Below are 15709 nucleotides of genomic sequence, written 5' to 3'. Positions count from 1 at the left end.
CATACAAGCACACAATCCGAACAAAGAGAGCTGCGACCAAGTTCCACTTCATCTCCCCACTTACTTCTCCCAACTTACTCCTCCCCACTCCGGAAGATCGGCCTGACAATGTCCCATTTGTAGAGCTAGCGCACCAACACCCAAATAAATCATCTAGTGCAGAGTTCTGGGAAGGCTTTGACCTATAAAGACCCCTGGAGGCAGAGGACAGGCGCTGCATGCTTGTCAAAAGATCTCACTCACGCCATATGATTGCTATAACATTCAACCTACTTGCCAGCTCCAATGTCGTCTCAGGCTCGAAGACAACAGATTCCTGGAACCCTTGTTCTTAACTGGCAGTCGCCATCGAAACAGCCCTCTAAGCCATTAATTCGCCGACCGATGACGGCGTGCGGGGCGTGTCGCTCTGCCAAAGTCAAGTGCAATGGTCAATTAATTTGCGAACGATGCAAGAGCCGTGGCTTGCTTTGCTCATATGGCCCAGCCTTGAACACGAACAACGAGACATGCCATAGACCTAATGGCGGGAAGAGTAGTGTTGGAGATCGGCCAGCATCCTCAGAATCCACTCACGATTCCCATGCTAGGCCTACATCCTCAGTGTCTACGAGCCAGACCCAACCGGACCCGATGTCAGTCGACTCGACGAGCAGTCTATTCAATGCGTCCAACCCTAATCCTGATGTGCTACCCTTTCCTCAGACAAATAGTGGATTGGAGCAGTGGGGTGAGGAAACATTCAATCAGGCACTGGAGGAATTCGATTGGGCATTTCCTGGGTCGGATCTCGGCCTTACTGTAAGTTTTTTCGAGTCTCCAGGTGGCTTCCATGGATTGATATTCACCTGAAAGTTCAAGCAAGTCCCAGATATCAATACCAATAATCTCGACTTTTTGCAATCTACAAGTGAGGGAACCAGTTCCTTGACAACCACAGAACGCAACACATCATCGGAGCAAGCAACGGCAGATTCCTCAGCAGCACTTCCTCAAAGGTTACGGCCATCATATAATTGCCACTGTCGCGCAAACATGATGATGCATATTCCAGGCCTCGAGGCTACAATCCAAGAACTCCCAAAGCCGCAGCTAGACAAGATGTTCAAAGTAACAGGGGATGTTATTAAGAGCTGTCAACAATCCACGTCCTGCGGCTGTAACATAGGGCCCGTTGACCTAGTCTGCATAATGACCGTTTTTGAGCAGACAGCATTCTGTTTCGATTGTATTGCCAAGTCCGGCTTTAACGGGACCGTGAATGTGGGAATTGGTAACTATTCCGTGTCACTCACCGATGATGCTTCATTAAAACGAATGTTGGTTCTTGATCTCGTCAATCGGGCCAATGAATTTTTGGACTCGATAAATGCTCTTGCACAGAAAATGTTCGTGGCGCAAAATGAGCTCCGTACCAAATATATGGGCCGGTCTCCAGCCTGCTTGAACCAGCTTAATTTGAACTATGTCCAAGAAGCGACTGCCAGCTTCAAGAAGCTGTTTCGCTTAATGACGATTTTTTTCGGTGAAAGGGACTCTCGAAGTGATCTTCCGTGGTCTTGAAAGAAGATCATGAAGTTCATGGTGTTCTCTCAAGAGAATAAATGTGACGATGACTGGGTGATAACTCAACAGAGAATATGGAAAATTTAATTAGTTATACATATTTAGATTCCAAAGGAGAATGGTACGGTTATTAGAAAGAGTGGTTGTTCTCACAACACTTGTCGATTAGACCGACTGCGCCTATTGAGCGCCATGGCTGTACCTTCCTAAGGCCAGATTGAGCATGGAAGGGAGAAAAGCTTAAGTTAACACCATAAATGAACATAGATTTTCTATGACGCCTGGATCAATTCTATGCATCTGAGTCATAGTAAATTCTTGAATACCGACGCTCGATATGGAAATGGAGGGAATAGAACCGTGGAAATCCCCAACCCCAAAGAGGCGCCGGATACTTCCCTCCCAAGTCGAGAAGAGTTCCACAACATCAATATCGTCCTGTGATTCTGCAATTTTCTCTACAAGCCTATCAACAAATACAGAATATTCTACACCAGAGCAAGAATCCATCAGTGCGTCTAAGTTATCAACAGTAGTCTCAACTATGGAGGAGATACTTGGAAGACATGCTCTCGATCTCCAAGCTGCTGGATATGCACCAGTCTGGACCTCATCACATGGATATCCTGGAGAGATCCCCCAAGAAATCCAGGACTTACTCTGTGAGGATTCCAAGAAGTGCGACAAGGTTATTGGGCCTCTGTCGAGCATATTCTGGCTCATTGGCACCGAATTTCTCATTGAACTCATCGACGATCCAGCCTACATACTGGAAGAGGAGTATCGCTACTTGCCTCTTGGATCGCCAAGGCTTTGGATTATCTCGAGACTGTTCGAAGAGGATAAAATCCCCAAACGATTTATGGAAATGATCGAAAATAGCCCAAGTGGTCTACATCAGCCTCATCGCAATCTTGCCAACAATCTTGCCCGCAACAGCCCAATTCCACAGTCAATTACGCCGCATGTACAACAGCATTCAGTAAACAATCTATTTCCTTTCGGTCGCAGTGGAAATTCAGCAGAGAGAATTTCAGCCGCCAAAATCAAATGGGATAAAAATTCGAAAAGATTTGCTACAACAATACAACGAAAACTTCTATCGACGTTTGGAGATAATCTTTTGTTCCGAGGTCTTACAAGACCAGCACTTCTATCCCTGATGACACTATTCCGTCCAGTAATTGTATCGCACTATGCCGACAACGAGTTCGGTCCTGGATTTTATACAACGCCAAATCTAAGCGTTGCTGTACGCTATGGTGGCCCTGCTGGAGCTGTCCTGGTTTTTGAAAATCCTAGTGATAGATTGAACAGACTTGTACTTGCAGGCGAAGCATGGCAGAATGTTACGAGATTCTGGACTGGAAACATAGTTTCCAACCATGAGCGCAGGGCTCCAGTGAATTGGCGCATGGCTGACATTCTCGAAGGCCCGATTTCTGAGCCTGGAGAAGCTCGGCATTTACCACGAGTTGAGAGTGAAGTTCTCCAAGTTGTTGGAGTAAGCCCGAAATCCTTCGAGGCTTTTCGATCATCTTTGAAGATGATCATTTGGATCGACTGAACTTTACTGTTTTATTTTCTTTTGTAATTGCAAGAACAAAGCTTATGTTATGACATTACCTTAGTTTTATTGGATTGGGACTCCTGAGCCAAGATCGGACCATTGCATAAAGACACGCACTAAGGTGCGGTGAAGGGCACACATATAATAAAATTCCTGGCGCGTCGCTATAATGTTATAACGTTCTAGGTGGATCTTGAACCTTAAAATGGGGCCACAATATATACAACGCCCGGGTGGTCTAGTGGTATGATTCGCGCTTAGGGTTCACCCAAAGCATTGACTGCGCGAGGTCCCCGGTTCGATCCCGGGCTCGGGCCTATACATTTTTTTATTTTTGCTTTTCTTACGATCTTTTTTATTTCTATCTGATTCATGTCATCATTGGATAGCATAAAATGAAAAGCATTCATTTTCTATGGGTATCTTCTACCTGGATCAGCTAAACACGGTAACCGCGAGAAAATTGGAAGTCAGATAGATATCCCAAATATCAGCTGCAATTGCGAGCGAGGCCTTTCGCTCTGAAACCTTCAGCTCTTTCTTTCAGCTCGGCAATTCGAAAAGAATAATCTTTAACTGAAAAGATCACACTACTAATTCGTGGAAAGAATCTTCTAAGATCACACGGACCCTCTCTCCTCCGCTTAAACTCTCCGAATATCCGGCTAAAATTAGAATAGTAGATAGTTGGAACCTCTCAGAATCTTCCTGTAAAAACCCAGTTACATACGTTCACTATTTCCTATCCGTCCACATTGGAATATCGGAATAAAAAGCTTCGCCTGGGGATAGATAATCCATTTTGCTTTCACAAATATTTTGTGGTGACAATTTCGACATCTGAACTCAACTCCATCTGGAAGATCTCCTCGCTCCGTTTCATTGCGAAGAAGCCAATCCTATGTGTTTCTGGGAATCTGGGAGATCGTCTTGATCAGTAGCCAGCTACTGAGGTCGTTTCACAACTGCTGCTGACCATTTAACGTTCCTGGGGAGCGTTCTCAAGCTCAGGTATTTGCCTTCACAATCAGCACGTACACATCCATCCAAAACTGCCCATGACATGCATGTATGTATTGGGGGCGACCTTAGACAAATACAGGAATGGATTATCTAGGATGACCTGACCACATTAGCCGCATTTTCTTGAAAGAATAGAAGCGTCCCGTAGGATAAGCACATCAACCACGCTTGTGTTCTTGGGTCGACAAATCATTTTGTCGTAGGCTAATAGAACTGAAAGAGCGAGTTTAATAATTCCTAGCATTTCCGGATCGGATTCTGTCGATCTGGGAACAAAATTATGGAGAAGTCGATATACCATTTCTAGGTCTCTGTGAGAATCTATGCGGTCTCCATCGAATCTCAAACCTGACTGAACGTGATTTTGGCTGTGATAGATGTAGGCAGGTCGGCTCGCTCATAAAAATCCCCAATATCGTCCATAATTTTCAGGCAAGATTCTATGCCTTGTCTTGACAATGGTCCACTGGCAGAGACGACTGAAGGCTCAAATATCCAAATTAATTCTTTGACTGCGGCCCTGAAGATCTCAATTGTCTGAAGACAGCGATGTTGCTGGAAATGGTCATATAATTCGAGTTGAAGGTATACAATTCAGATGAATAATGCGCACTATCTGACATTTATCAAACGTCTCCAGGCTTGTTGGATCCTTGGATATGTTCGACACCTTTGGTCAATCTACACAAACTTCCCCATTCTGAAAGAACTTATGAAGTCAACGATTTTCCTGGTCTTTCCGTGGACTACCACGGATCCGACGGGACTTGTTTGGTCTTTGATATCTCACCCCCGGGAAAAGCACGTCAAAGCTGGGCCGCTGCCTCGCCTTTCCAGCCTTTCCTTCTTATTGTCACCTCATGTAGAACAGAAAGATTCGCCCGGAGATTTGGACTAGATTTATAAAACCTAGGCTCGAGCCGAATACACCCCAGCTTTGCAACGATTTCCAGGGCAGAACTTTTCGAATTCTTCGGGCCCATTCCAGATCATTTTGTATGAAAGAAGAAGAAGGAAGGATGCTTTACAAACAGCACGAATCGTTTCATCAACTTTTTGTCCGGACTGAGTTCCAGAAACAGCTCAATTCCGCTATAGCGGCCCCAAAATCTCAAGATCTCATAGCTTTGAAACTATCCCGGTTTTTTAAAAATCATCTAGCAGACTTTTTCGAACGGCGGATCCCCAGCAAACTACAATAGTGGCTCACATGTTGGCCCAGACTTTTCTCAGAAACCTTTCGTGTATCTGCCAGAGCTCTTCTGGATAAGCGATCCTGACATTACCACTTATTTCTCGTCTGGCCACCTGGTCAACGAACAGGGCATTTCCTGGGGTGAACCCGGCATTTTCCATCTGAGCTATGGTCGCATTTGTTGTATCAAAAGTCTCTCGGGTACAGGAGTCCTCGACAGAAAAGGTGGGGTTGAATATTATTCAACCTATCATATTTTGATTTCTTAGTTAATAGTAGTACTATCTGCTAATAATACTAGTAACTAGTACCAGCCCTGGGAAAATTGTATTCCTGGTAATCAGCCCCACCTCCGTGGCTTCCTGGCATAAAGCTTCTTCTGCTTTCGCAAGCCCAGATCCGCCAGCCAGATATTGAATACCAGGGCCATGGCATACTAGTACTACACTGTGTAAATCAAAATGTGAGTACTATTCTACAGTAGTACTTATTAACTAGTTAGTACTACTTGACTACTAGTAGCAGAATGGATATACTAATACAAAATGGTAACTACTAATACTTCTCAAAAATTACAATATGCTAAGCTTAAAAATTAAGACTACGCTGAGTTGTGCTGGATTTCTTTCTAGTATCCTAAATTTTGTGGTTCTCCCTAATAGTAGCAAAATTCGTTAAGATTTACATAATTGGCCCGGGTGGTCTAGTGGTATGATTCGCGCTTAGGGTTCACCCAAAGCATAATTGCGCGAGGTCCCCGGTTCGATCCCGGGCTCGGGCCCATCTCTTTTGTTTTTCTTTTTGCTAATTATAGTGAGTATACACTTAATTTCAGATTTCCTATGTAGCTTTTATCAACTACCCGGGTACTGTGGTCCGAGCCCGGCTGGAACTGCAGTCCCAAGTCGCAATGTTGGTACATATTTCTGTTGATCATGGAATACCCCGCATCATCCAAACGTCAGCTCTGAGTCCTGGAATTCTTCGCGATAATCTCAAGCACTTGAATGATCGTCAAATCAGCTTAGATACGTGAAGAATTTGAGGTTAACCTGCCGTGGCGAATTCTTCCAATCTTGCTTGATCTGAGGGTTTTCAACTTGAAAATTCCACACCCCATACTAAAATTCATTCGAGTTCTTTGGTTGCACCATTTGTGGATGGTGCCAACCTGCTTTTTCCCGACTCAGTGTTCTACAATATTTGAATCTACCAGTTGACCTCGATGTCTGATCAAGAGAATACTCAGTCTGCTGACTTTGTTGAAATAGCCGAGACTGGTGATAGTTTTCTAGTCCACGAGCCCGGAGAAGCTCAAGTTGCGTGTCAAGTCGCTCATTCTCAAAGCAACATCGAAAATATTTACTGCCATGTTGGGGCCAGACTGGACAAAAGGTCGCGAACAACCTAGTCCAGAGAAGTCAATGGAGATACTTCTTCTATCCCACCTTTAGGCAACTTTGGAATGTGGTTCGAATATGCCTTGAACATGGTATTCAGACCGTATTAGAGCCATATTTACACAATAGTATTGAAAGGATTTGTATGTATTCCGGCTAGTTTCTATTCCTGCTGCCTATGCGGCGGCTTCAGTCTTGTACCCGTCTAGATGGTAGAAGGTCAAATTGACGTCTAGTGGCAGGACAGATAAACATGTGGTGGCAGGTTAAATTGACGTGTGATGATAGGTCGAATCAACGCCTAGTGGCAGGTTAAAACGACTACTAGTTGTGTTGAATGTTCTAGTGCTAGTAGTACCTTCCTTAAGATAAGACAAATATACCAAGATCCTAGTACTACCACTAAAAATACGCTCTAAATAGTGTTTTTCTAATATAGTATTCGACTAATATATTTTAAATGCGCTCCGATTATATTTATATGTGTTAAATATATCTAGGATACGTACTAATATGCTTTGAATATGTTCTGAGAATAGTAAGTATCTTAATATGGTTGCCACACCATATCCGAACTATATTCTGGAGTTGCCTAAGTCAGGATGGAGAAACTTTCCTTCTTGAAGAAAATGCCGTCGCTCTGAAATGTATCTGTACGGAACCATTCTCGGAGCCAGATGATTCCTGAGAACCTCTCTGCACAGGATTTTCTCGACGTTGCAATCGTGGCTGACAAGTACGATTTGTTGACTCTTGGGGAATGGCGAACCGATCCTGGCTTCGTATTTGTGAGAAAATTGGAGCAGGAAACATGGCCCTCATGGCTGCAGCATATGAGTTTCGGAATGCGCAGGCTTTCAGACAGACTTCTAGGGCTCTCTTTATGGACTATGCCACTTCCCTCCTTGACGTTCATACCGATAATATCGAAGAGATAATGGATTGGAGAGTGATTCGTAAGTGACCCCCGGTTTCAAATATTTTATTGTGGATAACTAGCTCACGCACATGAAACATGACTAACTTATTGGTTAGAGAAACAAAGAAATTTGCGGGACTCCAGCTTAGAAATATACTGATCGGGGGGGATCAATGATTGTTCATGCTCAAGTGAGTGTGGGTGGTCGCCTATATGAAATCAATGCAAGAGGGGAATCTTTACCCAAAAGACATACTCGGGGTCTCTGGGTCAATAAAACGAGCAACAATGTTGCCTTGGCTCATTCCCAATGAGTTCAATATCCCATGCGGAAATGACCGATGGTATAAGATGCCAAATTACAGGAGTTAACGTTCGTATCGCCTTGAGGATCTCGACCGCCAAATTGGCCTTTGCCTTCACTGTATCTTGTCTAACAAGCGAAATACAGGGTATGGATGTGAGCATATCAGCCACATATAATGGCAATGTGAGTGGAATGATCGGAAATATTATAATAGAATATTCTTGTATTACCTAGCAGAAATTAACAAGGTCCATAGACCTGACATTGGAATAGCTAATACAAGGTAAGTACTAGTACCTTTAATCTGGAATTATCGTACATCTAATAGGGGGGCAAGATAGCCGATTATTTGATTGAAAGGGGTCAGTCTAGTAGGGATAGATGTTTAGTTTGCCTGCAACAAAGTCAGTTTTATACCCCTAACTTGAAGCCTCCTGCCACCAGGCGTTGAAAGACTGACAAAAGACCATATATCTCCTGCACTCGCCTCGAGCGCTCAATGATCCATAATTATTCAGAACATCCTAGCCCATCTTGCATCACTCATAAAGGTATTGGCGGTGGAGTCGAGAAAGATAAACGAAGAGTATACTGGGCAAGCCAATTTCGAGAACGACTGTATGTACTCCAGGGTTACCCACTATGGAACACCTTTCTTCGCGTTCAGAGACAGAACAATATCGGGACGTCCGCCCGGTTCCTAGTACTTGTGGAAGCCCTAAAGAAATGCCTATGGAGAGATTTCACGAACTTGAAATGATTGATTTAACCCTATTCCCCATATGGCGAATCGAAGCCTTCTCGAAGATCAAGATCGAACCCGGCAGAGAGATCGCAATTGAACGAGCAAAAGTACTAGTAGCAAAATCTACTACAACGGGTGACCAATGTCTCCGGACACCCGCACTATGTACTACATATTTTTGCTCTTTAAGGTGTGCATAGGGCGAGTGTCCGGAGACTTTTGTCACCCGTTGTAGTAAGATGGATGTTATCGCCTACGCCGTTGCCTCAGGATAAAAAGTTTATCTCGGCGCCATAGCTACTATGACGCTTAACGACTTACTGGAAATAAACGAAAACCTATAAATCTAGGTCTGCCCAGGCGTGGACCGATGGCGATAGTTAGTACTTAAGGGCTAGTACTATATGCCGCCGAACTGATCGGAATCGGCTTGTTGCTGATTTGCTGGTAGTAGATTTGCACGTCCTTGGGATGTGTTGCTACTACCTAGGTAGTAACCACTGTCTTCTTCTTTAATCGCTATATATTCAAAATTCATCTTTACCTAGGTAAGAACTAGTAGTAGTACCTAGGTAATCAGTACTAGTAACTTATATATATATATATATATGTAAAGGTTCAGCTCTGTTGTACATCCTGACTGTTTATTGCTTGTGAGCGCCCGGGAGCTTTGCCTTTTTATGGTGGCAAAATTCCCGTTTCCCCTTCACTGAATGGCTCTGCTCGTTAATAATCCTGTCCTCTGGCTATCCTCTAGACCACTACAAAATGCGTGCGCTCGCTAGCGCTATCCTAGCCCGGGCTTTTTTAGGGTCTGGATTGCAATAATCCCTTTTGAGGTTAATGTGTCTTTAAATCTGGCCTTCGATCATAACAACGCCCGGGTGGTCTAGTGGTATGATTCGCGCTTAGGGTTCACCCAAAGCATTGACTGCGCGAGGTCCCCGGTTCGATCCCGGGCTCGGGCCCATCTTTTTTGTCTTCCATTCTTCATATATTTTTGTTTTGTACCCTTTTATCCACGATAATGTCAAGTGAGTAAGAATCAAACAACTGTTAAATTCCATCTTCCGTGTAGGCAATGCCAATGGGAGCCTGACTTTCGAAACTTTCTCTAGTTGGGTATCTAATATACCTAATGGATTGAGAGCATCGAAATGATCTATCCGTCGTGGAATCAGAGTCCGGCCATTCTGAGGAAGATTTAGTTCAAGAGTGCACAAAGACATACCTCATGGATCTACGAGAATATCTCCACGGGGTTGAAAAGTTTCAGACTTGAACATTGAGGGGGTTTATCTTGATGGATTGTACCGAGAGTTTAGTGATAGTCGCATTGATTATAACTGCTCTCCAGTGTCGCTGCTTGGACGCAAATAAATCAGAAGTCTTGATTAATTACATATAGGCGGCCCATATGACGATGAAATTAGATTACAATCTGAATCAAAGTACAAATCGTAACGTGGGCTCACGAGAGTACAGAATATATCTTTGTGGCCATTGGATTTAGTTTGCTACCTCGGTAATGAGCTCAAGCTCCCCTCCAACCCCCAAAAAGCCCTTACTCTACTTACGCGTAGCCGTGGATCTTCCCTCATGGCCGATCATATTTTGTCCGAGATCCCCAAGATGCAAAACGCCTTGAAAACCGACTCCAAAGTATTCCCCTTGAGTTAGCTACAGCTATTGCCTATCCTCAGCGAAGCACTCTTAAATTTGAACGCTAACCCCACCCAAGGATATGAGAAACTTTTGAACATTGACTCTCGGCACTCTAATGAGCTTCAAGAGTAGTTTAGAGAGCGCATACTTTACACGGCCTGGGATCTTCCACACGCTGATGCGGCAAATATACTCAAGTTGATGGCGTATTTCGGTAGCCAGAATCTTAACAAAGGATCCCCCGAGTGGCTTTATAGACTGGTATTAGTATACTAGTGAAAAACGACATTTCCTTCCAAGAACTCGGAGTGATGATGAACAGTGTCTAGGCCGAATTCTAGTACTCCTTGAGATCCGCTCAACATCAGGGGCATTAAGCATGAATAAAATTTCTAGATAACTTGGTAGTCGCACTCGACATAGGTATTAATACGAAGTATTATAAGTACTAGCACGCTTTTGATTGCGTTGTTGTGACTTTTGGTGATATAATATCTGATTTTGATGGTCGTTTCGTCTTTTCCCGCCCAGCTGGCGATAGTGAGTATATGGCGACTATCTGTGTGTTCCCAAGAGTCTTGGGAGTCAAGGAGCTTGAAATCTAGAAAACGGAGAACTTGAACTAACTCGTCATAGCACGAGTAGTCAGCAGCAATGGAAATTTGCTAGGAGCGGGCAAACTCATCTCTTACTTGATTATGGCATTTTTTGAGTAAGATCATATAATTGGCCCGGGTGGTCTAGTGGTATGATTCGCGCTTAGGGTTCACCCAAAGCATAATTGCGCGAGGTCCCCGGTTCGATCCCGGGCTCGGGCCCATTGTTTTTCCTTTTTTTCTTTCTATACATCCTAGTATATACACTTGATCTCAGATTTTATGTATAGCTATTTTACTTTTATCAATTGCCCGGGTGGTCTAGTGGGTGAGTAAATCGATTATGTGATCGTGTAATCTAAATAAGTCTAACAATATCTTCAGTATGATTCGCGCTTAGGGTTCACCCAAAGCATTGACTGCGCGAGGTCCCCGGTTCGATCCCGGGCTCGGGCCTGACTTTTTTCTTGCCTTGTTTTTTGGTCATCTCTATTTAGATCACATCTTCCTTCGTCTGGCGTGAGGGTGCGTGGGAGATGGGGTCCCGGATGATAGAAAAGTTAGGACGTAGAAAGGTGATGGATGATATTTCGAGGTACTTTTGTCAGGCATATATGTTCTCATGACGGACTTCTAGTAGTCAGGAAAGAACAATGACTCCGACTTTTGTGTCGAGTTTAGAATGAGCTCGAGCAACCTTGGAAGATTTGTAGTAAAATTAAGTTGAAGTGTGAATCCAAATTCGAAGATACTAAATAGTACTTACTTACTACTAGTACTAAATAGTAGTACTGTACTGGTATTCTCAGAATAAGATGAACTATATTGAATTGTCTGAGAATTGAAATAAGTATGAAATATTAGCTTTTGAAAATGGCGGCTTACTACACGTTCTGTTCTCATCTTGGGGGGAAGGGGGAAGGAACATGGCCTCATCTACAAAAACAAAAATCGTCACATAATAGAACAAATTCCATTCCGAAATGAGCAAAAAGATAGGCCCGAGCCCGGGATCGAACCGGGGACCTCGCGCAATTATGCTTTGGGTGAACCCTAAGCGCGAATCATACCACTAGACCACCCGGGCCAATTATATAAAAATTTGGAAAAGCTGCCATCATAATGGGAATTCACCAAACCAAAGATCAATTTGAAAAGACTAGTGTAACGGGATAGGATGCTCGAAGCAGCACGGTCGGTACGTGCAGGTCGAATGGGGCAGAAGGATGAGGGTAAACAACACCCCAACTAGGGCTATCTGCTAGCACTCTCTCGAATAGACTGTAACTCGTGTAATTGAACTCTGTGTCCCCCTCTGGGTGATGCTAAAGATGCTATCTAAATAATTGTATATAAGGCTCCCTTCCAAATTAGGCCAACTTCCTTACATAATCCCTATACTGGTGGGCAGGCCGATACTCCCCACTACACTAGTTAGTGTATCGTATTACACATAGATTGAGCTCTCGGACGATATTTTGCAACTTATAGATTCGAGTTCAACTATATATCAAGTATCAAAGTATCAAAGTCTATCTTAGAGCGAGTACCTGGTCGACGAAATTAGCCTACAAACTCTCCACCGCGTTTGCCCTTTTTCTTTTTCTCCTTAGAGCTAGGCGCGTCTATATCTAATCTTGAACTCTATTGCTCTTCTTTGCTCGAAGAACCCGGTCTACTATTAGTCTGTTTCTTATCTGTCGATCTTAAAAAGCTTAGTGTGCTTTCCTTATCTACCTATCTTAAAGAGTTTAAGGTACTATTAGCCTATTTCTTATTCTTTAACTTCGAGGAGCTTAGTGTGCTAGTAGCCGGTTTCTTGCTCTTCGATCTTGAAGAGTTCGGGGTTCTATCTGCCCGTTCTTAACCCTTCGATTTCAAGAAGCTTGATGTACTATCAGACCTTTACTTGCCTGTCGACCTTGAAGAACTTGGGGTTTTATTCTTGTCTTTTGCCTTGAGGATTAGAGGGAAATGAGGCGGTCTCATTCTTACGATTTTCTTGGACCTTCTTCGCAGCAACTTCTGTGGATAGTATTTTTTATCAGCACCGCAAGACGCCTCAACTCTTTGAGATAAATAGTTAGATTGTGTATCTGGCTCAGTATATCCTCAGTCTCTGTACAGTTCTGGCCCTGTCTGCAGCCTTAGTAATGGTCATTTATTTGTGTTTGATCTTTCACTCCGCACAGATTTTGATCCCATCCTTCGTTTTAAATCAAGTCAATCAGATCTGTGATCTAGCTCTGCTGATTTTCTTTCTGTTGAGATTCTTCTTGATCTACTAAATACACTGGCTCCAGCTCAAGGACATCTAACATTTTCAAGATTGATGCTGAGGTTGTGGAGTCATGAATCCTTCATCTATTAGCAATAGATATCTAGTACCTAGCCTGGTATGTATAGAGATATCGGAATATTATGCAATACCACATGGCTTTGTTGGCGTGAATATGAACCCGAGAGGGGATTAGTCGGATTCTGTCCAGATGTTCTCTGTGTACTGCCATCACTATCGTCATCACTTCCAGTACTATTGCTATAATAGCTGCTAGTATCTTCATGCCTGAGAGCCGTCTCCACTAAGTAATCTATATAGTCTCTTCAATAGTTTAGTCATTGGTATCCTCTAAGCTCTATACAGGACTAACTTTATTCTTATTAATTTTAGAATTAGTGATGTGAGATTGATGTGAATATTTATTTAATCATTTGACTAGTTCCTTCTTTAAAGAAATAATTCCTAACTTCTCTTATAATTATAGGGCTAGCTAATAAGCTTTTTTATACGTATTTATATTTCTCTAATAGAGATTCTGCATACTTCTCCTATTAAGTAAATTAAGACATTAGTTTATAAGAGTATATTTGTATTAACTTTACTAGTCTATTATTATTTAGTAGATTATAATACTAGTCTCTATTTTACTTAAGTAATAAATCGCTTCGAAGAGTTTTCTGGGATGGTGGCCTCGATAATCGACCTACGTAGGCCTTTTCTTCCGGGCAGACTCGGCCGTCAAGCTCCAACCATAGGTGGGGGCACTCATCCCAGCCGATCACCCTCGAGGACGATGGCACTTGATCATCTGGGAATGTGAGCCTGTAAGCCGAGATGGAACTTCCCCCCTGCGGAACTTCCAGCGGCAGCTGGTCAGAACAGCCCGCCAGACACTAAACAACAGGTCAACGTAAATGACCGTAGTAAGTTGTACTCGGTCTGGCATCGTCAAGGGATCGAGCTTCGGAAAGAGGATTTCATCGTATATTGTATAAACTGGGTACTAGTACTGTGTCTAGGCGTAGCTGAAGGTCAAGGCTTACTCTGCATATTTGTAGTTGCTTCCTATATCCAGAACACGGAAATCACACCAAGTATCTCACATTCTCACTTGAAGAATATTCACAGCAGTTGAAGGAGGTCAACCTAGGACTTTAGTGATGAGCTTTGAAGTGATATTTTTTGCTCTCAATCTATCACAAAATATATTCCAGCACAAGAGAAACATATGATATCTGGTTATGAATCTAGGCCTTTCGGGAAATTCGACGTTTATCTTATTTTGTGACCCTGGACCCAAATAAATATAATTATCATAATACTCAAAGATATATGCAAAAACTATATCCTTAGTCAAGTTTATGACCTTACAAGAGACGAGGCCTGTAGCTTTCAGTCCCGGGCATGTATTGTTCTGCGCCTAAGCTTAGAATAAATCCTCATGTGATTCGCCAAGATCAGACACTTGCTCACAGTCATTGTTTGATTAGCGAGAGTGAGATACTCCTGCAGTGGCCTAGTCAAAACAATCTGCAATCAATTATACTGTACTTTTAGCATTACCAAGGATGAATAGAACGAGACTGGCTCATTATCAATGTGATGCATTTGTTTGGATGGGCAGAATCTTTCCCAATAAGATAAGCTTTTGTCTTCCTGAAATAATTAAATACGCATAACTCCTGTATTCTCCCCGTAAAGTATATACTCGCAGTGAACATTTCCGCAGTACAGCATCATAAAAGAAGAAGTGACCACAGGTTGGCAAAAACAGAAAAAAAAACATAAACAAAGGCTGTATTCAATCTTTCCTGTCAATCAATCCTTCTTCCCAGATAGAGATTGCGATTTCTTTCAATCTCTCCTCTTCAATCACCAAATCCTTTTCTTTGGTTGAGCTTTCGTCTGGGTTTCTCCCCATAAGATGGCTGAACTTGATAATCATCGGAGCTCCCCTAACCACAATATCGTCGGTTTTTTTGTTCTTTGTGATGATGAGGTGCTGAGCCCGGGTAATATCATCTTTATCACCGTCCCGCCCTTTGGGAATATTTCGCTCCCAGACATCGATTACAAGTCGTGGGGTGCGATCGAGCTTGCATGTGATGCAGATATTTGCATCTCCTTTAGTCGGATTCAGCCACCATCTGCCATCTTCGCCAAGGCTTGGAAGACTTTGTGTTCTCCCAATTTCAACCACGAGCGTAGGTCTGTCTTTTGAATGCCCAGACGGGGGTCTTTTGGGTCCCATCGCGTAATCAGGAACTCTCTGCTCACTCTTGTCGTCTTTAGCTGAAACACCAGATCCGAGCCACTGGCGTATGTGAGATCTGAGTTTCATCTCAACAATCCATGTATGTATATCACCAGCCAACTCCCCCGCGGCCAATCCGTGTTCTGGTAGCGGCACCATGGCGAGTAGCGTGTTTTGTTGAAAGAATC

The 15709-nt window shown here is 43.2% G+C and overlaps 4 protein-coding genes across 4 annotated transcripts; 3 read left to right on the top strand and 1 right to left on the bottom strand.

The window, feature by feature from the left end:
* Positions 1–285: 285 nt before the first annotated feature.
* N7469_003455 (Zn(II)2Cys6 transcription factor domain-containing protein) lies at positions 286–1563 on the top strand (the record flags this gene model as incomplete). Its single annotated transcript, XM_056642375.1, has 2 exons — positions 286–801; positions 856–1563. The coding sequence occupies 2 exons, from the start codon at positions 286–288 to the stop codon at positions 1561–1563; spliced, it is 1224 nt and encodes a 407-aa protein (XP_056501787.1).
* A 547-nt stretch (positions 1564–2110) lies between these two features.
* Positions 2111–3133, top strand: N7469_003454 (uncharacterized protein; the record flags this gene model as incomplete). The annotated part of the gene is made up of 1 exon (XM_056642374.1): positions 2111–3133. The coding sequence occupies one exon, from the start codon at positions 2111–2113 to the stop codon at positions 3131–3133; it is 1023 nt and encodes a 340-aa protein (XP_056501786.1).
* A 4432-nt stretch (positions 3134–7565) lies between these two features.
* Positions 7566–8283, top strand: N7469_003453 (uncharacterized protein; the record flags this gene model as incomplete). Its single annotated transcript, XM_056642373.1, has 3 exons — positions 7566–7710; positions 8039–8163; positions 8275–8283. 3 exons carry the CDS (start codon positions 7566–7568, stop codon positions 8281–8283), a joined length of 279 nt encoding a protein of 92 aa, XP_056501785.1.
* Positions 8284–15068: 6785 nt separating this feature from the next.
* Positions 15069–15680, bottom strand: N7469_003452 (uncharacterized protein; the record flags this gene model as incomplete). Its single annotated transcript, XM_056642372.1, has 1 exon — positions 15069–15680. One exon carries the CDS (start codon positions 15678–15680, stop codon positions 15069–15071), a length of 612 nt encoding a protein of 203 aa, XP_056501784.1.
* Positions 15681–15709: the final 29 nt, after the last annotated feature.

Source organism: Penicillium citrinum (assembly GCF_028827155.1).
Source record: "Penicillium citrinum strain IBT 23319 chromosome Unknown utg000003l:1.0-4596430.0:1.0-4598250.0, whole genome shotgun sequence".
NCBI lineage: Eukaryota > Fungi > Ascomycota > Eurotiomycetes > Eurotiales > Aspergillaceae > Penicillium > Penicillium citrinum.
The sequence above is the reverse complement of the archived record's forward strand: the minus strand, read 5'-3'. Positions and strand labels throughout refer to the sequence as shown.